A 26,650-nucleotide genomic window follows, 5' to 3' on the forward strand; every position below is an offset into this window, starting at 1 on the left:
TTTCAGTATTGTATAAAGACCCTACATAATGAACCGTAAATTTTTATACCTTATAATGAGCATTTCTATCTACATATACCGCAGCTCCTTTAACATGGAAGTTGCCATGATGAGCTGGCATGTTTCTATAGTAGCCCAAACAGACAAACTGCTCTACAAAGCATGTTTCGTCACAACGTTAAATACTAGAAGAAAAGGAAGTAGTAGTAGTAGTCTGGTCTGTTAGAAATAAGAAGAGAAAGGAAATTTTGACAAATGGATGACCTCACCTATTATTTAGCACACAGACCTGACAGAGCGTGTTGGCCACTGTAGCTTCTCCTATGTGCTTGCAAAGGGAGGGGTCAGCGGTGAGTGGGTCGTTGGTTGTAGTTTGCCACCCTCACCACTACATGCCACTAAAACTTAGACACTAAATCTTTAAGATCACACACTGTGGTTAAACTGTGCAAGTAGTAGGGCTGAGATTTATGATCTTTGTTCTATAATAATTATCACAGTGAACACATACTACCACTTAATTTGAAGTTCAAGAGTTTAGTCTGAATGCTTAATAAGGCAGAATGTTTTTTAATGGCTTAAAATTATTATTACTAAATTGATGACTTAATATTATATGTGGTTTCACTTTTAAGCATCAAGAAGGCAGTAAAAACAATGCTGTTAAAGTATTACAAAAGACAAACAAGTTGAGCTACATATATTGGATATCAACAAAAATATACAAATTGGTGTCCTGAGTTCTTATCATGTGGTGGAATAGCTGAAAATGCAGACACGGGGAGTTGACTGTAGAACTAGTAAGAGGAGCTTGTTTTGGTCTTGGTGCTAACTTGTGTGCTAGTGCTAGCTCTCTGGGGCTGCAAACTGTTCACGGTTTGACTACTCGGTGGGGCAGCACCTTTTTCCACATAGTCAGGAGAGAAGAATCTGCTCTTTATCAGACTTCAGAATTTGAAACTATCTTTTAATGAGAGAAGTTGTGACCTCCTGTTGCCATCTTGTGGGGATGCGTTACCCTTCTCCAAGAAATTCATCTTCAGATGCATTTACAGGTCCCTGTTAGTAGGCAGTTATGTCACACTGCTATGAGTGATGATATCTCAAGCAGACATAAATGGGGTTTCAGTCACCAACCTAATTCTCCTCTCTAGTTGAGCATCCCTCCCATATCCTCTTTCTCCTCTCCCTCCTGTCTTTTTCCCTCCCTGTCCCCCATACTGTCTCCCTTTCTCTCACATAGACTTCAGTGGAGCCTTACCTTTAACATAGTAATTTGTCAAAATGTTTGATGAGCCATAGAAGGAAATGGTTTGATCACATGATCAGGCTCAGTTGCAAGCCTTTGGCTGTCCGACAGCCTAACCTTGATATTGTTGTATTCTTTCGTTTGTCTGTTTCTCTGTCACACATGTGGTTGTTTCCTCTGTTTTATTTTCATCAGACTTCTATCCCTTTACTTGGATTTTCTGTTTACTCCTATCTTGTTGTCTGCCCTTTTTTCCCCTTCTCTCCCGCCTGGCTCCCCTCCATGCGCTGTCATTGACAGGAAGTCATACCTTCCCTCTGCTGCTGAAAAATAGAAAATGAAGACAAATTGTCACTAATAATGTGCTCATTACGCTCGATGTCCATTTCATAGCAGAATGGGGCGCTGAAAGAGCGAGGGTTAATGGCACATGTGTGCGTTCTCAACCTGACAGCCAAGCCACCATGGTAGTTCTAACCGTGGTGCACTCTATTTTTACAGCCATTCTCACTTTTGTGTGTAACGATTTTCTGGTGATCATGCCAGCTCTTCTATTTGTTTAGAGAGGGTTTTTGAAAAATTATTTTTGTTGAGGAATGCAGTCAGCTGCATCCATTTAAGTGTTTGTTTCTCCAGAGCATGCACGCGCCAAGCCGCCACCGCCCTTCATCTAGCCTCTGCCAAGTGTAATCTGTTAAAGCTACGGTGAGAGGGCTGAGGGGGAGAATTAAATGACTATAATGCACCAGGAATGTGGGCCATTCATCCTCAATAGACAGCAGTATGTTATTTCTCCCTGACAATTTGCAGATTCTTGCAGTGACTGCAGCCCTTCTATCAGGGGAGCGGAATAAAGAAGGCAGACGGATTAGTCTCCTCTAAGGTTGTTTGAATGTTGCTACTTTCAGGAGTCAGGCTGCTGAGAGGGAGAGATATGCATGAAGGCTCTTGGGAGATTCTCACCCCCTCACTCGGTCACAGCTGTGCAAAAAGCCCCGTTCATGTGGCCGGGCTTTACATGGAGATGAGAAGTCTCTGGTGGTCCTAGTCGGCCTCATTAACCCTCTTTTCATTTTCATCCTTTCTTTCCCTACCGCTCTTTATATTCTCTCCTGCTTTCTTCTCTGCTGCTCCCGCCTTTCCTTATGTCCTCCCACTACCTCCTCCCTCTTCATATCCTCACCCCCTTTTAAACCTTTGAACAAGAGAAGCTGAACTGATTTCCTGCCAAACTGCTGCTAGTGGCTATTGTGCGCACTGCCAGAGTGAAAGGCTTCCTGGGCTTTTGAGTGTGCCACTACAGCACACCGCAGCAGCATTATGCTGTTTTACTCCCTGCCCTGCACTAGTAGGGTAGGGAGTACTTGTTTCCATGTAGTTCATAGTTAAGTTTAACCCTTATGTCCTCAAAGCTATTTGGGTATTTAATAGAATCCATTGATAAGTCTGTTTTTGTGAACCTACAGTATATTGCAGTTACAATGGTTCATTTAGCAAAAAGCCACGAGAGAGCACACTAAAAGCCAGGAGACCTTCACCCTGGAGTGCCTAAAACCCTCTAAGCTGCTCTAAAAGCATTGCATTAAGTGGCTCGCTGCTTTTATTAAACAGTGTAGAAAAATAATTTCTTTTGAATGGCTAATTGAAAGATAATTAAAAAAATAAATCTTGATTTTCACCAAACAATTCTTAAACAATAGAGAAACAAACCTGGTAGCAGGTGTGAAGTGGGACCGATGTTACGTTGCAAAGTAGGCAAGATTTTAAACATACCTGTAGTCAATTTTTGTAATGCAATTATTTGGTAGAAACAACCACAAATAAAAAATAAAAAACACTCCCATTTGACACCATAGGAATAAAATGGCACTGAACTGACAGTTTATAACTCTTAAGGATGTCTGATGGCTAAACAGAAAGCCAATGACAAAATGCAAAAATCAGAGAACATGTTTTATTTGATTTGAGCTTAATCTTGACAGTTACCTCGGTATTAGGCTGCTTAGTATCAAATAGCTTTCACTTGCACTGAAATATTATTACACAAAATATACCCGTCATTATAGAGCACTTACTGTAGATATGTTGAATGGAATACTGCCAAACCTGACCAGGACCTGACCTACTGTTCATACTTCAGGTGAAGGTCGGCCATTTGTTATGCAGCTAGAGGTTAGCGGGGCATTTTGTCCAGCTGCCTGATGCCCCTCCACCCCACCTCCAGAGCTCTGCTTCTTAACTGCTGAAGACTTGGTGAGGTCAGCCTCAGTCTGGTCCCCTATCTACATCTAAAATATTCACTCGCCTTGCTCCCAGCGGCCCTCTACTCCTAGAGGAGGCAAACATTCTTATTTATTAATTTCCCCCGTCTCAAACTGTGACAAGAATCCCTCATTTAGCTGTTCTGCATGGCAGAGTTGATGTTTAGCAGCACTCAGCGCCTGAGCTCATGCTCAGTTGGAGAGGACCCAAGTGACGTTTGGAGGCTCGTGAAATGTGCAATGAGCAGTTAGTTGCCAACTGTATACTGGTCCACTGGGCTTCACAGTTTAGTGAGCTTCACTGATGTGAGGTTTTAACACGAAACACATAAACATAGATGTGGGTTTGTACTGTGTTTTAATCATAAAATGTTTTTGTGTGTGTTTTCCCTGTTAACCCAGCTGTTGATCTCGGGAGGGTGTAAACCAGAAGGCCTTAACCTGCCAGCTATGGGCATGGTATAGTTTTACCAATATCATGTTTTCACTAGACACCAGAACTAAATCTAAACCGCAAACATCTGCAGCTGAACTGCTTGTATATTCCTTAACGATTGGGGAATGGCAGGGCTAATGAACTGTGATGAGGTATGATATAATAGCATTGAAAACTCCAGAAATGATAGGAATTACTACAGCTGAAGATGTCCTCCCTTTAAGAAAGAGCCTAGATGTGTCCAATGTTTGCTTCAGGAGTTTTAGGAATTTTGAGGTTGGTTGGGTAAAGGAATGGGGGTTATTGAGTTAGGGGTTATTGGGTTAAGAGTCATAACCGTGGGTCTTCTGAATATGGAACGAATCAGAATATGTTGTCCTATTCTGCTGTTATTGTTTCACATGTGGACTCAATCTGAGTCAAACAGGTTTTCTTTTTTTCACCCCTGTCAGGTTAGCCTGTTAGAGAAGCTGTTTCTGTGTCACACATTTCCCAACATCTGCTCCGGCCATGCTCTGATTGGTCCACATTCTTCTTGGTCCAGCAATGTCTGCTCTAGTTGGCCTTCACCAGTGGCTGATTTTACCCATTTATTGCAGTATTTATTATGATATATTTTCCGCCATAAGCAAAGCTGACAACACCTGTGCAAAGGAAAGCAAACCTCTGCAGTGCCAGTTTTAGTAATTATCAGACATATTTTAAGCATAAGCGACCATTTCATCTGAACCACTGTGGAATTGCAACGTATGGCTAGTTTGTGTTTTTTTTTTCTTCTCTACACTGTGTTACACAGTTTAATTTCCGACTAATTACTTGCCATTGCCTCTCAGGCAAGTTCAGAAACTGTGAATGTTGGTGGCCAACTGGCCATTTGCTGAACTTTAGGCTTTCTGTTTTTTTAAAGTGCTTGCTTTGTCAGTGCTAGCTCTTTGAAGTTTGCTTTGTGTGTTAAGCCTCTGTAGATTTATGTTATGCAAGTCTTAATTCATGGTAACATGGTTTGTTACCCTCTCTCATACTTAAATTTTTACCTATTTCAATTGGTGTGATATTTATTTGGAATATATCTAGCAAAGATTTGGTGTGTAGATGGAGCGTATGCCAACTTGATGTAATGTGGATTAAATTTTTTTTTTCTTTAAATGATTTATAGGTATCTGCTAAGTTTATATTTTCAGCGTATACATCACTGACAATCATATACCCAGGCATGTCATCAATCTTTTATTTTTTTTAATATGATTTTAGAAGAAAGTTTCATTTCCATCCAGTACGAAAGTTAACTTACAGACCTGAAACTCGAGAGTGACAGAGAGAGAGTATTAGAGAGGTGAGTGAACAACTGACAACAATTAAAGGAGACTTGTAGTTTAATATAATAGATTACCTAGCACAAGCAAGTATCAAGTCAAATGGAAACCAATGTCTGCCTAGAGTGGAGATATAAAACAAAAACATCTCCCTTCTGTTTCGCCCCCCCCCCCCTATTTTGCACTCTGATATGTTTTAGACATTGAACTGATGCTGTTATTCAGAAAGAATGACAGTAAATAAGCTGAAAGCCATTCAATGTTATGCTCAATGACACTTTGACAGGTCACATGGGAGTTGATGGACATATTTTTGCTTTTACAGGGCTCAAACTTTTTACACTTCAGTTACGAGAGTGTCCGTGTAATCACTAGACCACTCTGCTGCTAACATCTTATCGGCTAACCACTCTCCTACATCTTCAGGAATACGGAGCTCATATGCTAGTCAACACAGCCAGCTGGGCCAGGACTTAAGGTCGGCCATGTCCCCAGACCGCCACATTGCACCAATCTACGAGGATCGGACCTTCCAGGGCCCGCTATACCGCAGTCCCAGCCACACCCAGCAGGGCACCCTCTACAGGAGCACCTCAGGTTGGTCCTACATTATTTTATATTGTAAAACCCAAGTAAAGCAAGTAATTTAAAAAAAAAAAAAAAAAAAACAAGACAGCTATCTAAGGATGATGACAAACACCCACAAAGGAAATGACAGTATTATAACACAATATCCAAGACAAACCCACCCCTGTGTTTTTCCTTTATTTTTTCTCTCTCAAGGTGCTTTCACCTTGTCATGATATGAAATGCAAAGGTGGTGTCTAACATTGCAGATAAGAAATAAACCTCCTGCCATTGTTCTGTGAATTTGAATTGTTTGCTCTTTCACTAAATGAAAGATGTCAAGACTATTTAAAGGGAATTGATTGTGACTCAAACATTTTAAGTGTTACCTTTTCTTATGTCTGCAAACTGCTAACCACCAAGAAGTGTTCAAAAATATGTGCAAAGTCCTCGTAGCACTAATGGTTAATTAGTTAATTTGTCGTCTTCTCTGTCTTTATTCATGTGATTATTGACTGCTGGATTTTTAGCACAAAACAACAATGAGGAAACAATTTGATTTGGTAAAAAATACTGAATTTTGAATTTTACATCTTTATAGACTATTTGTGCAGTCATTACTTTAAACTGTCAGATTTTTATCTACAGTTCGTCATCGGTACATGAGGTAATCATTAGCTACTGATCAGCATATACTGTGTTCCCATTACTGTTGAACCTAGCTGACTAAAATTAGTAAGTGTTGGAAGTCGGAAACCCCTGCCATAGCAAACAAACGACAGTGTTTTTGTTTTGAGTGTATGTGTAACTGACGAGACTTTAAAATCATTTCCAAACGTACCAAAAATTCCATTTGGTTTTTCTTTTTTCCCTTCATTTTCTCTCTTCTCGTCCTGTCTCTGCATTGTCACACAGTGGAGCCATGCAGGGCATGATGAGCAACATTTTTTTCTCTTAGAACATTTTCATCTCAAGCAGACGCAGAGCATTTTAATTTTAGTTATCTAGTACAGATGTTCCCTTTGTCCTCAAATCTCTTAACGTCTCTTCCGTTTAATCCGGGTCCTATTGACTCATGGGGAACACCATTTCTTTCTCCATCTTGCCTTTAGCGCCACATATGTTGTGTGTTTCGTTCTTGCGTTTTGCTCTTGTTTTCTATTTGTCTTTCACTGTGTGACCCTCCCTTCCGTTCCTCCCTCCACTGTCAGGCAGAAAGGGTGAGGCATGAGTTAATAGGCAGGTACTGATATGTCATCCTGCCACAAAGGAGTCCATTACCCGTGTGTCTCACTGAGCATAAGAAGAAGGATGGAGGGGCCAGGGGACAGCGTGGTTAGCCACATCCACAGCCTGCTCTCTTCCAGCTCTCCTGATGTTGCCATTCTTGTCTCATCACCCCTCCTGCCTCAGACACACATGCTTAGTTTGCACCGACACACACACACTACATTCAGCCTTTTCCTTGGCACACCAGAGATCAGCTTAGACCGATAAGTTCACTAATAAATGCTATTGATGCTATGAAGAAGCCCCCAGAGAAGCCAATGTAATGTGTTTATGGCAGCTATAGTGAGAAAAGGGCTGGAGGGAGTTTTTCAATATGGAGTCTTTTGTAAGAGCCACCTCATTAGAAAAATCCAATTTGATCCCAGCGTTTTCTTTGTTATGTTGTGAAATTAAATTTCATTAAATTTGTGCAAGTGGAAGCCAGATTTTTACATTAAATGGAAATATTGATAATTGGCTAAAAAAGATGAGGAATGGAATGCTAATGGGTAAAATTGCAAAGCCACACCATGTTCATAATTTGTCCTCCAGTGTCTTTGGCTCTGTTAGGTTACATTTTGGGAGATAACCATGTTGCAGGGTAGTGCTGCTGCCCAACATGGAAGTGCACTGATGTGAGAAATTGTGTTTTTGGAGCAGCCCCACAAGTTGACGTCTTGGTTTCTGGGAGGAGGGAGTTTGAGCACGCACATGCCCAGTCCTGTTTGGAGTCTGATAGGGATCTGACCAACGCAGCAAGTCACGCAGCCACACGTCATGTGGCTCTGGTGAGAAGGAGGGCTAAATCCAACCAGCTTGTTTATGCAGTTCTGTGTTTGTGACCCATTGTGTTAAGAAACTAGGTCATAATATCACTGGGAGCGAATAAAAAGAGGAGAGATGACTGAGGCGAGATGGTGTCAGGCGGAATATTGGACGGAAGGATGACTTCTCTGCACGTTTGTGTTTGTAATGCTTCTGCTCTGCAAGTGTATCTCTGACTGTTTTTGGCGCTGGTCATGGTTTTACCATTGCCTCTCTGCTGTGTTTGGCAAAGTTACCCTAAGAATACAGTGGCGCAAAAGAGTGAAAAGGCGGTGAGGAAAGGATTTGTGGATCATCGAGCAGGTTGAGTCCTCCTGTCCTCTTTGAAAACCAGCAGGATCCCTCTGGTTTAACAATCTTGTAAAAACAAAACAGCAAGCAAACAGCCACTTGAAGGAGAAGACTTCTGCTTTGTGGAACCATAGGAGCTGTGTTTTATCCTCGTCATTTATTGGTTCCAGATTGTAGAATTTGCTGAGTCTGTTGGAACGGCCGCATGTTTGTATTTTCAGTTTATTTTAAAGTTGGATGCTGCCGGTGTGCAAAGCTCAGAGTTTAGCTGAAAAGGTCTGCAAGCTGCTAATCTCCACTAAGACAGCTTTTTAAGCTTGCATGTGTGTTTCTCCTGTTTAAAACTTTCAGTCTGAAGGTTTTGGGGGTTTTTTTGGCCTTCAGGTGTGGGGAGTCTCCAGCGGACTTCCAGCCAGCGCAGTGCCATGATCTACCAAAGAAACAACTATGCTCTTAACACAGCGGCCACCTATGCTGATCCCTATCGCTCAGCACAGTACCGGCCCTCTGATCCCAACTACACACGCCAAGCTGTTGTCGTGGATGATGGTGCCACTCGCTCACCCTCCATAGACAGCATTCAGAAGGATCCCAGGTAAGTACTGCTCAAAATTTTAGCGTAATGCTGTGTTTACTAACCAGTGACTACAAGATGTAGTCAGTGGTTAGTAACCAGTGTAGTGTAGCAGGGACCAGTCATCCAAAGGGACTACTTGTGCTAACAAAGCATCCCTGTTCTGCTGGGTCAACACTGGTGTCCTCTTACTATTCAAACAAGGAGCCCCCTGGGTAGTAACATGCAGCTCTAGCCAATAAGCTGGCTGTACTGTGCCTGGCCACTTTACAGTACATTCTCCCTTACATTGAAGTGCAGCGTCTGCTCTTGTCATAGAGACGTGTGTAAGCGTAGAGAGTGGTTTTACCCCTTTTACCCCTGCAGTAAACCCCTGACTTTGCACATTGTGAGCTTTGTTTACACCCATGTCCGTTGATGTAGTGTAACTACTTGAAGAGAGCGCACCGGGGGGGGGCCGCCATGACCCAGGTGTTCAGGAAGAGCAACAGAGGAAAATTTCCCCTAAAACTTTTAACAGGATTTCTGTCCAAGGAAATCCACTAGGGTATTTTCCAGCTTTGGCTCTTTGTGCGGTGATATAATCAAGACAAAAGGAGTTTGACCAGCCTGGGTTCTCGCTGCACATAATTCACACTCAACAGCAATCTTATTTTGCCACCTAGTTTCACATAGTACTGTATGTAGCTTCTACTCTGTCTGTATATCTACCAGTAGAACCACAACAGGAGTATTTTTTATTATTTTAGAGTGTAGAAAATGGTTCCTAAGAAAAGCAGTAATCCAAGTGTGACCAAAGTCGATTGTTATATAGAACCTGATGTGAATGTAATTTCCTGGGCTCATCAGTGTGCCCTGAGGTGCTGAAGGTTTTAATTTTGAGGGAAGCTGGTCCCGTGTTCTTTAAGGAGACAACTTGTTTGTGCGTCTGTCGTCATGCTGATACCTTTGCACCCCACCTGTAATTCTAGGGAGTTTGCATGGCGTGACCCGGAGCTGATGGAGGTGATCCACATGCTGCAGCACCACTTCCCTTCAGTGCAGGCCAACGCAGCCGCCTACCTGCAGCACCTGTGCTTTGGCGATAATCGGGTTAAGGCTGAGGTAGGCATTGTTCCACTGTTCCCATACTGTGTCTTATTAGAATGACTGTCATCCGTACTAAACCTCCTTAACTTCTGATAATTATTACACTTTATGCGCATTTTTAGTGTTTTTATCCATGCCAATTGTGTCATATTTAAAGAGAACCTGCAGTTCATTAGAACTTGGGTTTTATTTCGGATGTTCCAGCCATTTGCTTTATTGGAGTCAAATTCATTCAAGCTTTATTTCAGACTCACAAGAGGGTCCATAGCAAAAAAAGACATACAAGATAAAACCATTTGTGTGTAGGTGTGTAGACATCAGACATCTTAGATGTGCCTCACATGTAGGAACACCAGAGAACACAAACAGACTGACGCTATGCCATCTGGGAAGCCACTATGAGCCTCCACATACTACTTTTCCTGCAGCAGAGCCAAAGATGAGCTGTATACACAGGTGTGCAGAAAGCCCTAAATAATGAACATTTTACACTGAGAGAGCACGCACTAAATTTCCAAAGCAACATGTTGGCCTGAGCTAGAGTTTACAGTCGATCAATATCATGATTTAAATCATGAATAAGAAAATGGCCACGGTATTTTATTTCCTTGCATGTCATGAGAGGAATATGACGTAAGTGAAACACAGGAAAATGACATTACTCTTTTTAGCATTAAATTGAAGGTAATCTTTACCGTACTCTGAGCACACCAGCCCAGCACAATATGGACTAAAAATTACAAGGTCATCATATAAGATAATTAATAAGAATATACTTCTTGCAATCATTTTCAGAAATCATTTTCATGATTAATTCTGTCAAAGGCCTTGGATGCATCAATAAAACACATACATATAGTGGAATTATGGCTTCCATATTAAGCAGCTATTTCTTTTAGAGCATAAATACACATATCAGTGCCATGTTTTATTTCAAAGCCAAACTGATTATCATTTGTGAGGTGAGATAAACATTTCTAACCTTAGTAGCAGGATTTGTTCCAGCACTTTAGGGAGAATATTGGCAAGGGCAATAGGTCTATAATGAACCATAATATTTAGTTTACCAGCCTTATGCTTAATAATAGAGACTAACAGTGCACCATGAACTACGAAACCAGTAAAAAAAACAACGGCAAGCAGAGGACAGAGCCTATGTCTGCAGTAATATAATCCATACCACAAGCCTTTGCTATCATCTAGCATCATAAACAACTACCATGTTTTAGAAAGATCAACATCTTCAAGTACAGCTACATTGCTTTAAACGCAGTTGAATAAATTACAATAACGCTCACGCCACACCTCGACTAGTTTGTCTGGGCCATGCGTACCCTCAGTGCTGGATGATAAGGAAGCTTTACAGGTATTCATAACTCTGACCTTTCCAGAAGTCATAATGGCTATTATTCTGCAGCTTCCTGGCAAGTGAATCAGCTGTCATTGTGCTCTCGTTTCTTTTAATAAAACGAAGAGCATATTGGATATTGCATTGGTGCAAATTTATTTTATGTTCAAGCAATGACCCCTGTCTAGGCCTTCCTGCCTCTGTCCATAACTTCTCCAGCTGCAGCATGTTGCTCAGCCACAAAATCATTCCATCTAGGTTAAATGTTTTCAATATGGCTCACTGGACACATTAAGAGCTGTCACAATATTGTCATGCATGGAACATAGTTCCTCGGGAAGAATAGCTGTTGCTTAGACTACAGCTAAAGGGGATCCTAATAAATGAAAAATGTAGCCTTCCCATAGTATATTTCTAGATTATCCAGAGAGGCATGAGAATCTGCTGTACAAATACAATGCTTCACTAATACAAGAAAACTCATGTACAACTCAGGTACATTTTGCTTGATAGAATAAGCAAAAGAACAGCAACAAGTGTTTTGCAAATATAAATTTCCAAATATAAAACTGCTATCTCACTAAAATCCCCCAAAACAAAAACACTTGTTGAACCATTGTCACCTATGAGTGAAGGAACAAATGCTAATCTGTAGGGGTGAGGAAAAAATCGATACAGCATTGTAACGCAATATTTTCCGTGGCAATAGTGTATCGATACACAGACGTCAAGTATCGATCTTTTAATATATAAATTGTACGTGAGAATTTTACTTTTTGGTACAATAATAATAAAATCAATTGCCTTTTCAGTTCACAAAAAAGAGTTTTCCTTTGGGGACAATATTTGAAGTTGGTAATAAATTACAATATATTGCAAAGTTTAAAATCGCAATAACGTGCTGTGACATAAGTTTCTTGATAATATCGTTTCACGGGGCCTCTGGTGAAATTCATCCTCAGACTGATGCAGCAACATCACTTAAAGTGGTCCAACAGGGAAACAAAGTGTGAGAAGAAGAAGAAGAAGCAGTGAGAGATTTTTAGCATCATCGTGGCTGATTTTGTTTTTTTTCTCCCAAGAAAGTGGTAGCTAATCTGTCAGATCCCGTCTAATCTTGCTCTGGCTTGTTGCATGATGGGGCCTGTTTGTAGTTCTCTTGCCCTGCTCGAAGACCTCAGCAATTACTTTAGTGAATCAAAGTCATTATATCAATACAACCAGAACTGCAAAAATAAAACCCAAATTTTAATTTACTGTAATTTTCCTTCTGACACCCAATTTGTAGCTATCCTCCAGGGGTGGCAATGTCGGTCGGTCAGTCTAGCAGCTATTAGAAAGACTAAAATAACATTTTTGTACAGACACTCATGGTCCCCAGAGGATGAAGCCTAGTGACTTTGGGGATCCCCTGGCTTTTTCTCTGGCACCACCATTAGGTTGACATTTGTGCTTTTAAGTGAAATGTCTTAACAACTATTAGATGGATTGCCATGAAATTTTGCACAGATATTCATGTCGCCTGGATTTCACATCTTAGCAGGTGTCAGTACGTGATGGTGCAGGAAAAAAGGAGCTGGGTACACCGACTCAGCAAGGGCTTTACAATCTTCTTAGAGATGAAATCTACTGCAGATTCACACACATAGACGCAAAGACATATTTACACTGCTCATTAATGCCATAAGCCAATGAAAAAACATCCATAGCATACAGCAACAGTTTAAAAATATATATATATTAATATTTAGTAATCTCTTTCCTACCTGGTAATTGAGATCTCATTCCCATTGTCCATAGGTGTGTCGACTGGGAGGAATAAAACATCTGGTGGACCTGCTAGACCACAAGGTCCTTGAGGTCCAGAAGAACTCTTGTGGAGCTCTGAGGAACCTCGTTTATGGCAAAGCTATGGATGAGAACAAGGCGGCCGTAAAGAATGCAGGAGGTATCCCAGCTCTGCTCCGCCTACTGAGAAAAACTGTAGATGCAGAAGTGCGGGAGCTCGTCACAGGTAGGTCAACATGTGTGAAGACTATCTCTGCAAATTACAAACTGTGAATCCAGATAGTGATGAAACAAAAAGCCCATCGCAATTTCAAAGATGTGTTCAGAAACTGCTTGTTCTTTTTCCAAACAGCAGTCCAAAAGATATTCAATTAAAGTTTTTAAAACGGAGGAAAAACAACAAGTCGTCACATTTTAAGAAGCTTTATAGCGAGTTTCAACTCATTGTTTAGCTGTGCGGCCCGCAACTTTACTGTTTTGGTTCACTCTTGCAGCTATTACAAATATTACAAATGACTTGTTAGCAAAAATGTACCATTAATCAAAAGTTTCTAACCATCAACCATGTTATCCACCATGTTTCTATGTGAATGACGTCAACAACTTGTGTACAAGAACTGTCTTTGACTTTCCGAGTTGTTCGTGAATTTTCCCAGTCGGGAAAACATGTTTCCAATTATTCTGATACCACATGAATACACAGACAATTAGCAACTAGCCGATGAATATAGTGAAGTATTTAGCAGCCATAGAGCCAGATATTTCCAAAAACAGAGATAAAGGAGAGTACACTTACAGATTTACATTCACCAGGTGGTGAACCATAATGGTGCTCCGTAACTGCTGGATGTATAAATAAACAACTGTTTGCTAACAAGATCACCATATCAACTTAAAATGTGATGAGATGTCAGTGTTGTGTTCACAACAAAAACAATCACTTATTGAAGGTTTAAGCAATTAATCAGGTGATCTATCTTGGTGTTACAGCAGGACAGGAACATTGTGCAGAGGATGAATTATTTACCTGACCAACCTGGGGGTGTTAGTTGGAGATGGATTAGAGATGGTTACAGTACTGTGTTGGCTGGGTTGCTCCTGAGGTTTGACGTGGTCTCTGAATGTAGCTCATGGTTTTCTGGTGATCTATGTCATGGTTAACAATACAATGTTGCTCCTAGAGATTTGGTGTGAATTAAGATACTCTGACTAAACATGGCCTATGCCACGGTAAGATTATAGTTGTCGTAGTAACTTAGTCATAGAGGCTTTTCCTTAAGTTGCCGCTACTGCTGTCACTACCGCTTATGTCGTATGCATAGAAACGACACCTCGTGTCCACAGCATTCAAATTCTTTTGTCACTTAGGCTGCAGAGAGATTTAGCGCCTTCTCTGTCTGCTTGTCAGTCTCCTCCTCTCTGCATTGGACTGCGTGCAGCTCAGTTGTGTTTGTGTGATGTCTAAGCTCTGCAAACAGGGTAACAATCCATGTTGTTTAGGATCCGTTTGGAGCACTACAGAAATAAGCAGCCAAGACATTTGGCTCCCAGGTGGCTGAGTCAGCTGTTTGAGCTCGACTCCAGCCCCCGCTCTAACACTGTCTCAGGTTACAGTCCAGCAGTCCCCCGAAAGAAAATGGTACAGCCCGAGTACGAACACAACAGAGAGGAGATTGCCTTCCTTTTCCTGTTGGTTTACTTTGCATAACACACACCAAAGGAGGAAAGAATCAACATTTTAAAAGACACACACACACAAGAGAATGACTCTTCTCTCCTCATGCTTGTGTTAAAGCCCAAGTACCCAGGAGTTAATGGCTGAAAACACCGCAAATATTTTTCTTCATTCAGATTTCTAAAGGTTGTACAGACATGTGTTGCTCAATGAGAGTAAGCAGCTTTAATGTGAGCTCTGGTTTAAGTTTTTCCCTTTCATCCACTAGCCTGCTGCAGCTAATTGGAAGTGCAGGCCCCAGGATGGGGAGCAATTAGAAAAGGTTAGCACTGCTGCATCACCTCTGGTTAATTACAGCTGATGTGAACAATTCACACAAAGAGCTTTCAGCTGCATGACAAGGGCATCCCACACCAGAGCTTTAAGTGGAACAAATCAGTCACCCATCACCAGCAGCTCCTTTCTACCTATAAAGCTCTGTTTTGGCAGTATTACATTTGAATGAATTATAACACTGTCGAAAGCTGCATCGGTGTTGTCTGAACAAGTGAAGAAGGCAGCCAGGTGTCAGCACTTAGCTTGAGAAGCTCCCATTGTGTCGGTGGCTCCTTCTCAGCTCCTCTGGGAGGTCCCGGTGTCACATGTGCTTCATTAGAACAAGCCGCAAGAACAGGCCACCTTCTGCTCCAGGTCGGGGGTCATGTTGTGGGGACACACAAAGCGATCTCTGCTCCCTTTTACCTGCCCTGTCTTCCAGCAGCTGTTGTGGTTATTGCTCTGTCCTCAAATAGCCCCTCAGATCAAAAGGCCAAACCTCGCAGCACTGCCATTAGCTCCAATACCAAGAACATCTGAAACTGACACACACATACAGAAAAGCAGTGTTTTCCTGTCTTTTAGTTGCTGTATTATATCACTCTCCTTATCTTGGCTTTACTTTGGCAACTCAACTACATTGTTAGCCATCATTGTTTGAGCTTTTGAGAGAGTGTTTGTGCTGCCCTTACTACAGCTGAATGTATTTAAATAATAATCCTTTGTTCTCACAGAAAGTTATTTCTGTTAAATAAAAAGAGTCGGCCAGGTAATAGATCGTGGATCATTTACTTGGCATACACTCACCGCCTCATCTATACTCCTCATCTGTCGCTAGAAAAAACAAATCCCTGGATCTTGTAGGCAGTGAACATAACACACTCCTCATCTCCTCTTGCATAAAATAGTACTAACTTAACTACTAAAGTTAAAACTACTTCCAGTTTAAACTAAGATTAACAGAGCAGCATCAACACACAGAGACCAGGTTGCCAATCGCTGGCATCGAATGATGTGTTTGTTTTGTTCGCGAACAAAGAATGAGGAGGTTACCTTTTGATCCAATGAAATATAAGAAACTTAATTTGAGCCAAAAATAAATCCACTTATAGCCGTAATCAGCAGTGTACTGACTTCCACTGCATGAGGGAGAAAATGAGAAACGCCCACTAACCTCAGAAGTAAACAGCAAGCTGCTTTTCTGAGGTTTAGTGGATGCAGCATTGTTTCCAGTTCAACTCCCCAAAAATAGAAAGGTTAATAAATTGGGCCATTTTTTGAAAGATCAGCACTTTTTCACATATTGAAGTAAACGCCCACCCAGATACCAGCCCTGACTGAAGTCAATGACATGCTGACCTGCGGTTTAAGAGGCAAAGATTGTCAAAGGAGCAGTCAGAAATTTTGGAAATCAATCAAAAAAAGATTATATATATATATATATATAAAATTAATAAATCTGCGTGTGTTTAGTTGAGAGATGGTTGCAGGTTGTGTTAAGCCTTTTTTAGCACAGATACTAGTAGCGGAGAAGATGGAGAAACTTCTAGCAAGGTGTCATCAAAAGTGAAAAATTAACTGTGGTCACTCAACTGTGGAGAAAACACATTTTTGGTCACTAGCCTGCTAGCTAACAGTTTATACAGTAACATGTAAATAAGACGGCTTTGAAGTTGTTTCGAGTTTTTGGACTGATTACAGTCACAGAAAATCTAGTGGGTATTGTAGTCATTGTAGACATTACAACATTCATTCAGTTCAGCTGATTATATTTTCTATAAATGTCATCCAAACATTTTTAGCATATATATGCTGTGTTTTAGTTTTTGATGCTAGACAGCTAGGTATTATGTAATCAAAATGATCACTACAGGGCCGTAACGGAGAAAAATACAGGGGGGAAAAATAAGAAACCTGTTTTGGAAAGGATACATGTTTCAGTGTTGTTCTAGTTGTGACAATTTGAATATTGGGTAGATAATCGACTTCAATGAACTAGCACTGCAAATGCCGACTTAACCCCATGTTATCTGTTAAAAACTTCTGTCTCTCTTTATGTCCTGTCCAGGATCTGAACCGAATTGGACCACTCACAAAAGCCTACATTTCCGCACCTTCGCGGGAGGAAATACCTCATGAGTGTTGTCTATCTGTAATTCATTTTCACGCTACTATCAACCTGTTTAAGCAGACTCTTTACAGGCTTGTAATATCAATGAGATTATGTCTTATAAAAAAGTTTTAACCAGTACTGTAAAGTTTTGGTTTGTTTTGCACTTTTTTTTAAAATGCAAAACTGGTGAATGGTTGTGAATAACACCAACAGTGCCAGCCAAATGCCCGTTTTCAGTTTAGTTAGTTCTTGGTTCAGTGCTTTAGCAGCTCTTGGAGACGACAGCTTCATATTGTTTTACTTTTTCTCCATCTCTGTATAGAGCCGCTCACTGTCTCTACTTGTGCTCGTCGGTGTCGCAACAGTGTTATTACTTTAGGCTTCAAAGCCAGGCCAAGGCACATGAGAATATGCCACTGACCAGAGAACACTGTTTACACACACGCACACGCGCGCGCGCACACATCCACATACATTACAGGTCTGCTCCATCTGACTGTCAGGTATGACTTATGGATATTACCGCTGGTGTTGCACCACTGACAGCATTGTCAGTCACACCTCAGTGAATTTGCCTGTAGATTTTTCCAGCATGCCACCTCCTCCACAGGGCCAGTCTGACATCCTGCAGAGAATGTTCATTTTCTACAAATTGATATTAGAGTGGGTGTGGAGAAACTTGTCGCAGAGGGAGAGGATTGTGGAGGTAAAAGGTTGGTCAGCAGGCTTGAGAATTCACGTGTTATCACTATCCGTGGTCCTATTTCAGGGCAACCCTTGTGTGTCCAAGTATCCCATGAGAAAGGCAAACATAGACCTGAATGTGCTTGCACAAGGAGCAGAGCTCGATCCCCACAGAAGGATTTGATTGAAATGTATCCCACTGCCTGAGTAGAGCAGAGACGCTAGCCCACCTGGTGCTTGGGTTTCGGCATGCAGCCCCACGTACACAGCTGGCAAGCTCCGAGAAGCACATACTGCATGTTAACTTTCGAGAGCCAAGTATCACTTAATTCTCAGCCTTGTCTTTTTTATTTTTTCCAAAGTAAAAATGAAATAATGAAAGTTCACTTAAGGATTTTAATGGGTTTTAAAACACTTTGATGTAGTGTTAATAAGGATAATGGCAAGTGAAATGACTCTTGATGAAATGACTGGAAGAGACACTGCTTGGCAGACACATCTCTGTCTATATAGCTTCTTGCCAGCAGTGTGTCTGAATTGGGCTCCTGGGCCATATTATAGAATATTATAGTCTCCATTGGTTCAATTAGAGAGAAGGCGAACAGCGTGCTTAGAGGAAATAAGTAGTGAGGTTAAGAAAGAAGTCAGGATAGCTAATAATTATTTTTATCCTCTCCCAATGACGTGTCCTTGTATACTATGTACATAAACACATATACAGAGCTCAGTGGAAGAGCTTGCCCTGGTCATGGACTAACCAAACCAAGGTTCAAGGTTGTAGAGCAAAAACCATAGCAAAATTGGACACAAGCATCATGCATAAGTCCTGAAGGAATCACACGTGGACCATTAACACGCATGCATACTGTACAGGCACCTTGTAGTCTCGTTTTTGAGTATTAATCTATGCTATCTTACATTAGACTCCAGCTCATGCAGGATTAGCCTCCTCCAAGGTTGCTTTTGCCCTGCAGAAGTCAGCCTGTGCCTTAGTCTAAGCCTAGCAGCAAGAGGCATCTAATTAGACAATCATGCTACATGCTGGCTAATCCTTGACAGATGCTGCATCAAAGGCTGCTAGGACTGTGCATGATTATCAGTGGTTACCAAAAGTATATTTGAATAGAGTGAAATGATGGCATAATTTCTAAAGCCTTTACATTATTTATATTTCATTTCAAATGATTGAGCCCATTCCATATGGATCCCCTCACTGTCCTGTCTTTTTTTTTTCTCTTCTTTTTTTCCTGTTTCAAGCTAATAATCTTCGCCCTGAGGATATTCTGCCTAGAATGAAATTTGATGTGAATGTCTGATGCCTTGATGCAAGAGCTATGGTTTCATTTGTGAAGAGTATTTCCAGTTGGGGGTGTGTGTGTGTGTGTCTGTGTGTGTGTGTGTGTGTGTGTCTGTGTGTGTGTGTCTGTGTCTGTGTCTGTGTCTGTGTCTGTCAGTCTTTGCTTGTTTGTATGCGTTTGCTTTTGTGGACACATCCACACACACTGAGCTATTAAAAGCCCAAGTTGGTGGGTTTCTCTGTTGGTTGACCCTAACTGCACATGACAGCTGACATAACTGGAGGTTTGCATGCCTGCTTCTCAGTGCCTGAGTTTGCGCGCAATTGTGTCTCCGCAGGGGTGCTGTGGAACCTGTCGTCGTGTGACGCCGTCAAGATGACAATCATTCGGGACGCCTTAATGACCCTGACTAACACTGTGATCATCCCTCACTCTGGATGGAGCAGCTCCACCTTCGACGACGACCACAAGCTGAAGTTCCACTCCTCCCTGGTGCTGAGGAACACCTCAGGCTGTCTGAGGTTAACCACCTGATGAACACACTTGGCACTAGCACCTCTGTGTGGACAACTGACACTATTACACCTAGTGAAGAATGAGCTCATACTGTGGCTCATCTGTAAATAGCCATGTTAATGTTGTCTTTGAAGAAAATCTAATACTTGAGTGACCTACCACAGACATAGACACCAATGAATAGTCATATTTACATGGTTTTTAGCATCATAATGGCGTGCATTGTGTTATAAATAATGCTTTTAATTTATAACATCAAAAGAAAAATTACATAAACTCCAGTAATTGTGCATGTTTTAGTCAGAAGCCAGGATTTTGACCTGTGTTGTCTCTGTTTCAAAGCCATCGTTATTTAATAGACTATTACAGTCAATGATGTGATATTCCCAGCTTCTCTCCTGGGGCTTCTTCCTTTGAAGACATTGTACCGTGTGTGGAGTTCAGCCTTTAATTGGTGACAGCCACTTGAAAGGAGTGTGTCTCTTTGCACACATACATGCATGGATATGGTTATTGCGAGCACAGTTAGTTAGTTCCTTATTTACTCAGCAAAGTTCTATAATGAATTCAGTCAGACCACACACTTCATACATTATGGATGGTGTATGATGACAAAAAAACACGTTCAAGCGGGACACAGACAGCTGACATTTTGTGCATTTGTGCATGCTCATTTGTTTGTTGAGCTAATTTGTGTGTGTGTGTGTGTGTGTGTGTGTGTGTGTTTTAAAAGGAACCTGAGTTCAGCTGGAGAGGAGGCCAGAAAACAGATGCGTACCTGTGAGGGCCTGGTTGACTCACTGCTCTACGTCATCAAAGCCTGTGTAAACACCTCTGACTTCGACAGCAAGGTACACACTAAGACACACACATTTGCCCACTTAGCCATGAGGAAAACATGCTGCCACGTGATAAGAGGCTCTGAAAAAAAATCCTACTGAACCCTGTTTGAATCATTTTATTGCCCATGTCTGAATGCCCCACTCAGCATCCAGCAGCAACTGTTGCATGCATTAACATTTTTCTACGGTAGCAGGAGAAATGAAATCAATCTCTTTTACAGATCGTTATAAAAAACACAAAAAGTCAAGTGGCTCATCTGTACTGGGGAGATCACATCCCATGGGAACTGGGCCCCTTCATTTTGTCAAACATATATTCTCATTGACATTCTGTGAGGCAAAGCCCGTACAGAACTCAAACAGCGTGGAATTAAATCCATTTGCTCTGGTCCAGATATTCTTTCTAACAGGAGACCCTTGGGTTCCATATCTAATTGATTTATATGCTGCAAATAGCAGGCCTGTGTACCGCACATTGGCTTTAGATACTGTGTGCGGCTGCACAGAGTTTATTATGTTGTAGCTTTTGTTATGGTGATTTAGAAAGACCCTGCTATAACTAGCCACCCAAACCCCTGTCTCCTTCTGCCTGCCAACAGATTGTGGAGAACTGCATTTGCACTCTAAGGAACCTGTCATATCGCCTGGAGCTGGAGATACCGCCATCTCGACTGATAGAGGGGCAGGAGCTAGACGGCTTACTGGGCAGCGAGTCGCCCAGTAAAGAGGAGGATTCCAGCTGCTGGGGCAGGAAGAAAAAGAAGAAAAAAAAGAGCTTGCACGAAGACATAGTGAGTTGTGGTGCTTTTAAAACAGAGGCTCAGAGCAGTATTCAAATCAGTGAAAAGTTTGCCTTGTCCACATTTTTTCAACATGTATGTATATTCTCTTTTCCTCCCCTACCTTAGTTACATTATATGTTCTGTACTTCTTTGTTTTATTGTTTTGCATGTAAATTTTTTATTTTTAAAAAGCAAAATAAAATAAAGTCTGCATCAAATCCTGTATTCAGCCTGACTAAACACTGTGGTTGTTTGTTCAGTGGGACGGTGTGGGACCCATACCTGGCTTCTCAAAGTCTCCCAAGGGGGCAGAGATGTTATGGCACCCTGCGGTGGTGAAGCCGTACTTAACACTGCTGGCGGAGAGCTCGAATCCCGCCACTCTGGAGGGCGCCGCTGGGTCCCTTCAGAACCTGTCAGCCGGCAACTGGAAGGTACCGTACCAGTGTTTGTGTGTACGCAACAAAAATACACATTCTCTTTTGTGTTTATATGCACTGTTAAATGTGATATCCTAGGATTTAACAGCTGACCACCTCTGTGTCAGTCAAAGCTGACCTCCTTTTTACACCTGGGGAAATAGAGATGGTCTTGAAGTGTGCATTTTTAGCATGTGCGATTCTGTGTGGCATCTAGACCCTTTTGAAGGTTTAATGCCTTTTGTATTTTGTTTTTGTGTGTACAGTTTGCGGCGTACATTCGTGCAGCAGTGCGTAAGGAGAAGGGGCTGCCCATCCTTGTTGAGCTGTTGCGGATGGATAACGACAGGGTGGTGTGCTCGGTTGCCACTGCTCTGAGAAACATGGCACTGGATGTCAGGAACAAGGAGCTCATAGGTCAGCTGTCGAAGCACCTAACGTTTCACACTGCAATGGATTCAGATGGGTTGAATACAATGATACACAAATACGAAGACCCTTGCTAATCTTACTGTGGCTTTGTTTTAGTTAAAAATGCAGCTCATGTTACACTGTTGAACCATGCTGTAAATAGGTTTATCTTGGCTAGATGCACAAATACATCATAAGACATGGATATAATATATTCATGTGCATTAGATATACTACTAAGTAAGGACATATATAGGATTTATAAAGAGGTAGGATATACAGTAGAATCCTTGGAAAATTGGTATAACATGTATCAGAATTAATGCAATGCAAGGCATACATTATTTTGGACATTTGACTGTATATTAATACGTATTTTCAACACATTACATCCCAAACAGTTTCATGCTCAGTATAATATACCTACTGACAGCATGAATCCTACTAAATTAAATGTAGAAACAGAACCAGGGCACGTTGTAACCATTTATTATTTTTCTTTTCATCACATCCCAGCCCTTTTTGTTCCACAAAACAGTCTTATTTAATGAAAAACAAGTTTTTATGTGCTCTCTCTGTGGAATTAATGAGCAGTTACAGTTCCAGCAATGCAGGGGTGACGCCTGTAGGCAGAGGGGGGAGGAGATGCAGTGTTGGTTTAAGGTGCTTTAGGTTTTGTGTGTGTGTGCTGCTGCTTGTATTCAAGTCCTTCAGCTTGGCTGCTCTGCTGAAGGAGAGATACGAGAAACAATCCTTTCTTTAACACCAGGATGTACACACTCCAACGTCCTTGCCACGATAACGCAATGTCATTTAGGAAAACTGCTTACCTCACTGCGGTCTCAAGCTAAATTAATATATCATTCCTGATATTGAAATGACAAAATGTAATTTAGGTCACTGTCGCACATCAACTTCTTGTTTACATTTTACCTAATGTACAACAGAAGAAAATGCAGTCAATGGCTGCATGTATGTGTGGCAACTTGCTGTACAGTATGTCATAATGTGTTATAATATATCCCCTCCTCCCTCCCAGGGAAGTACGCGATGCGGGACCTGGTCAATCGTCTCCCTGGGGGAAACACCACCCTGCTGTCAGACGAGACAGTGGCGGCCATCTGTTGCACCCTGCACGAGGTCACCAGCAAAAACATGGAGAACGCCAAGGCACTGGCCGACACGGGAGGCATCGAGAAGCTGGTCAACATCACCAAGGGCAGAGACAGGTGTGCTACAGCGGCACCGTATGTGTCCTGGTGTTTTTAGTGAGGGGTGAAGAGTACACACTGATACTAACCTGACTCGCTAACTTGTGCTCAAATGCAGTGCTAGAACACACAAGCGGTCATCAGTGTACAGACTGTCCTGGGGTCTCATTCATAAACGGTGCGTATGTACAAAACAGGGCTGGAAACGTGCATACGCCACTTCCCAAGCAAACGTTGTGATCTATAAAAAACAAACTTGACGGGAGAATGTGCGGTCCTGTAAGTAAACTCTGAACCATGCGTACGCACATAAAGAGGAGAAATGAAAAATGGCGACTCACATGGCAGAAGGATGAAACGGTTTGAAATGAATAGGCCTATTATTGTGTAAAATAAATCAAAATATTACCTCTGAGTATTATAAGCTTAAAGCCTTTCTGAATAAACAAACACCCGTTTGATTGATTTTCCCCATAGTGAGCAAAAAAACCCCACAATTTAAGATCATTTTCAGCGCACACAAAAATAACCAGATTTAGGATAACCCAAACGGAGATATCTGTTTCAGCAAAAGAACGCGTCAAATATGTTGTACAGTTTAATCAGGAATCATATGAATTAGGCTACTTGCATGCAGTGAAATTTATTCTCATAAATAAGGTGAACAGGATAAATTACATTTAAATTGATGCCGTTTTCAATGCGTCAGTTGAGGGAATACAAGAGCATAGTTTCACATATTGTTATCACATGTTCGTTGCCTAATCGAGCCAAACGTTGTGGGCCAGCGTGTGGATGTGATGCACTACTTGTAAAAACACGTTATGGAAAATACAACACTATTTTATTATGTAAATCTTTCAGCTTGTGTCATTTACAACAAGTCATATTTCTTATTACTCATCGGCAGCCTCATTAAGTGAGTGGACTGTTTGTGTAGCCTAAATAAATGTTTAAACACAAGTGGAATGCATTTGGTTTACTCTCTTTTCAAACGGGGGAATCCAAATTAGTACCTGGGTCATCCCGTCTTGCATGTGTGTCCCCCTCCAGCCAGTGACGTCACTACTCAAGAGGAATGCCCGTTCCTGCAATTCAGTTCTATAGGGGTGGAGCTCCGGTGCCCCCTTTCCTCTGGTGCACAACGTTGCATGAAAGTGCCTTTTTTTTTTTTTTTTTTTTTTTTACCCACCAAACAACTTGCTTCAGCTTCACCAAAAGGAACGTCAAATTTCGTTTTGTAGCTTTTCTGTCAGAATTTGCCTCCTTTTCTTCATGCAGTCAGTGTGTATTAATATTAATGAGGGGCGTTTCACTGACCATTTATAGGCAACTATGGGCGTTTGAAGGGTCGGAGCTCCCTCACATGCACCACATTTGATGGTGCAAGTTGATTTTGATTTATAAAGGGAACTTGCTTACAGATATGCGTAAGCACGGTTTTATAAGTCTGAATATTTTTTGGCATACGCCATTTTTGGCTTTTGGGTGTATGTACATTTTTAGTGAGGATTCTACGCATAGTTTTATAAATGAGATCCCTGCACATTGGACGGGGAGTTTTACACAAACACTCACACACATGCAAAGTATGGAAGTTTGGAAAATGCTCAATTTTAATCATTATGTTTTTAAGCTTAGGAATACACTTGAATTTGAATATACATTTTGAAAAAAAAATTTGATATTCAAATCTTTTCTTGTGTTCACTCGTCATTCATAACTAGATAAGTCCTCTGTTTATTACTTACTCTGGAAATGAGCAAGCATTAAATCAATCAAAACAATCAAAGTTGGTAAAATAAACAAACTGACAATACATTGATTGGTGTGGGTATAAAGGAATTTTCTAATTGCATTTACAGTAACGAATTGCATGTGATGATAAAGGCTTCGAGAGTCTGGAAGTTGTTGGTTTGGGTACCTTGAAAGTGCAAGCACTGCATTCAGACACACACATTTAAATGTTTGGAGAAGGAGAAGCCATAGCCACAGGGAAGGTGGTTATGTGTGCATTGAGGTTTTATCTCCCTGTGGAAATGATGGAACAGCAACTATTTCTAGCCTGCTATATATTCAGTAATGTTCTGGGTTTAAACACACAGAGGACACTCTGTTCCTTCAATCGTACTGTCCTGGAATATTTACAGTGTAAATTAAAATTAGGTTAAAGTGACTCAGGAATACTCAAAATACATGTTTGTGTTTTTTAGGTACTCTATGAAGGTGGTTAAAGCAGCTGCTCAGGTCCTGAACACACTGTGGCAGTACCGGGATCTGCGTACCATCTATAAGAAAGTAAGAACATTGGGACTGATGACAACTGCCCATGATAATAATCCAATATTGTAAAATCTGTGCAACATTTTAACTGAAAATAAAGACATGTCTAAATGTCAAAGGGTAAAACCACACAGCAAAGGAATTTTTCAAATATTCCCTCTGTGACCAAAGGTTTTTCTAAGGTTGCCACACGAGTTTAACAACACCCAGCAGTGTTCTAGCTCTTCAAACCAACCACTTTTCACCCCCTGTTTGTCCAAACAGGATGGATGGAACCAAAACCATTTCCTCACTCCAGTGTCAACACTTGAACGGGACAGGTTCAAGTCCCAGCCCACCCTCCCCACCAGCGGCATTCAGATGTCCCCAGTCAACCACGCTGGTAGGCTCTTGTTTGCTACAGCCCCGGCCAGATGAAAATAGACACCGCGAGTGAAACAGGAAAACCTCTGGAATGTAATGTCAAAATGTGTTTTTCTCTTCACAGCTGCCAGTGCCACGTCGTCTCCTGCCATGCTGGGCATCAAAGAGCATAGAGACACTATCAGAGATTATCAGAGAGCACAGTCAACTATGCAATTTTATAATTACCAAGGGGACAACAGTATCCACAAAAAACAGTATACAGGTACTCAAACAATGCACACATCTGAAAGCTATTGAAAATGGTTATTAAAACAGTATCCACTATCTGCACGAGACTGTAATCACAGGCTGCCCTCTGGTCCTCTCTGTGCAGGGCATTATCTATTTTATCCCTCATAACGCTCAGAGCAGATTCCATGGCCTGTCTTGTCTCCCTGCCAAGACAGTCTTCTCTTATCATCTCCGCCAAACCCTGCCAGCCCCGAGACAGTCAGCCAGTTGAATTCAGAGCTGTTTTTTGTGCTGGAGAAGTTCTGCACAGCAGTAAAGTGAACTAGCCAACAAGTGGTGGAAACTCTACAATAGTGCCATTGTTAGCACGACCAAGTCGCAGCATGCAGACAGGGTCATTGAGTGGGTACCCAGACATACTACAGCCAGATGAGAGCTCTCACCAGCCCACGCTTGTTGGCGATGCAGGGGGAGGGCAGAGTAAACAAAATGAA

The 26,650-nt window shown here is 41.5% G+C and overlaps 1 protein-coding gene across 4 annotated transcripts in view; it reads left to right on the plus strand.

Moving 5' to 3' along the window:
• Positions 1-26,650, plus strand: part of pkp4 (plakophilin 4) — a 75,529-nt gene that overhangs the window by 44,811 nt on the left and 4,068 nt on the right. For all 4 annotated transcript variants that reach the window (XM_038720405.1, XM_038720404.1, XM_038720402.1 and 1 more), the window contains exons 8-20: positions 5,686-5,856; positions 8,596-8,806; positions 9,757-9,889; positions 13,023-13,236; positions 19,433-19,616; positions 20,345-20,462; positions 21,053-21,244; positions 21,496-21,669; positions 21,921-22,071; positions 23,105-23,294; positions 25,490-25,574; positions 25,824-25,941; positions 26,047-26,187. In XM_038720405.1, coding sequence (XP_038576333.1) covers positions 5,686-5,856; positions 8,596-8,806; positions 9,757-9,889; positions 13,023-13,236; positions 19,433-19,616; positions 20,345-20,462; positions 21,053-21,244; positions 21,496-21,669; positions 21,921-22,071; positions 23,105-23,294; positions 25,490-25,574; positions 25,824-25,941; positions 26,047-26,187 — 2,082 coding nt within the window. The remainder of the gene's footprint in view (positions 1-5,685; positions 5,857-8,595; positions 8,807-9,756; positions 9,890-13,022; positions 13,237-19,432; positions 19,617-20,344; positions 20,463-21,052; positions 21,245-21,495; positions 21,670-21,920; positions 22,072-23,104; positions 23,295-25,489; positions 25,575-25,823; positions 25,942-26,046; positions 26,188-26,650) is intronic.

This window comes from Micropterus salmoides, unplaced genomic scaffold (assembly GCF_014851395.1).
Source record: "Micropterus salmoides isolate LMB-PRFRI ecotype aquatic unplaced genomic scaffold, ASM1485139v1 Ms_hic_scaffold_15, whole genome shotgun sequence".
NCBI lineage: Eukaryota > Metazoa > Chordata > Actinopteri > Centrarchiformes > Centrarchidae > Micropterus > Micropterus salmoides.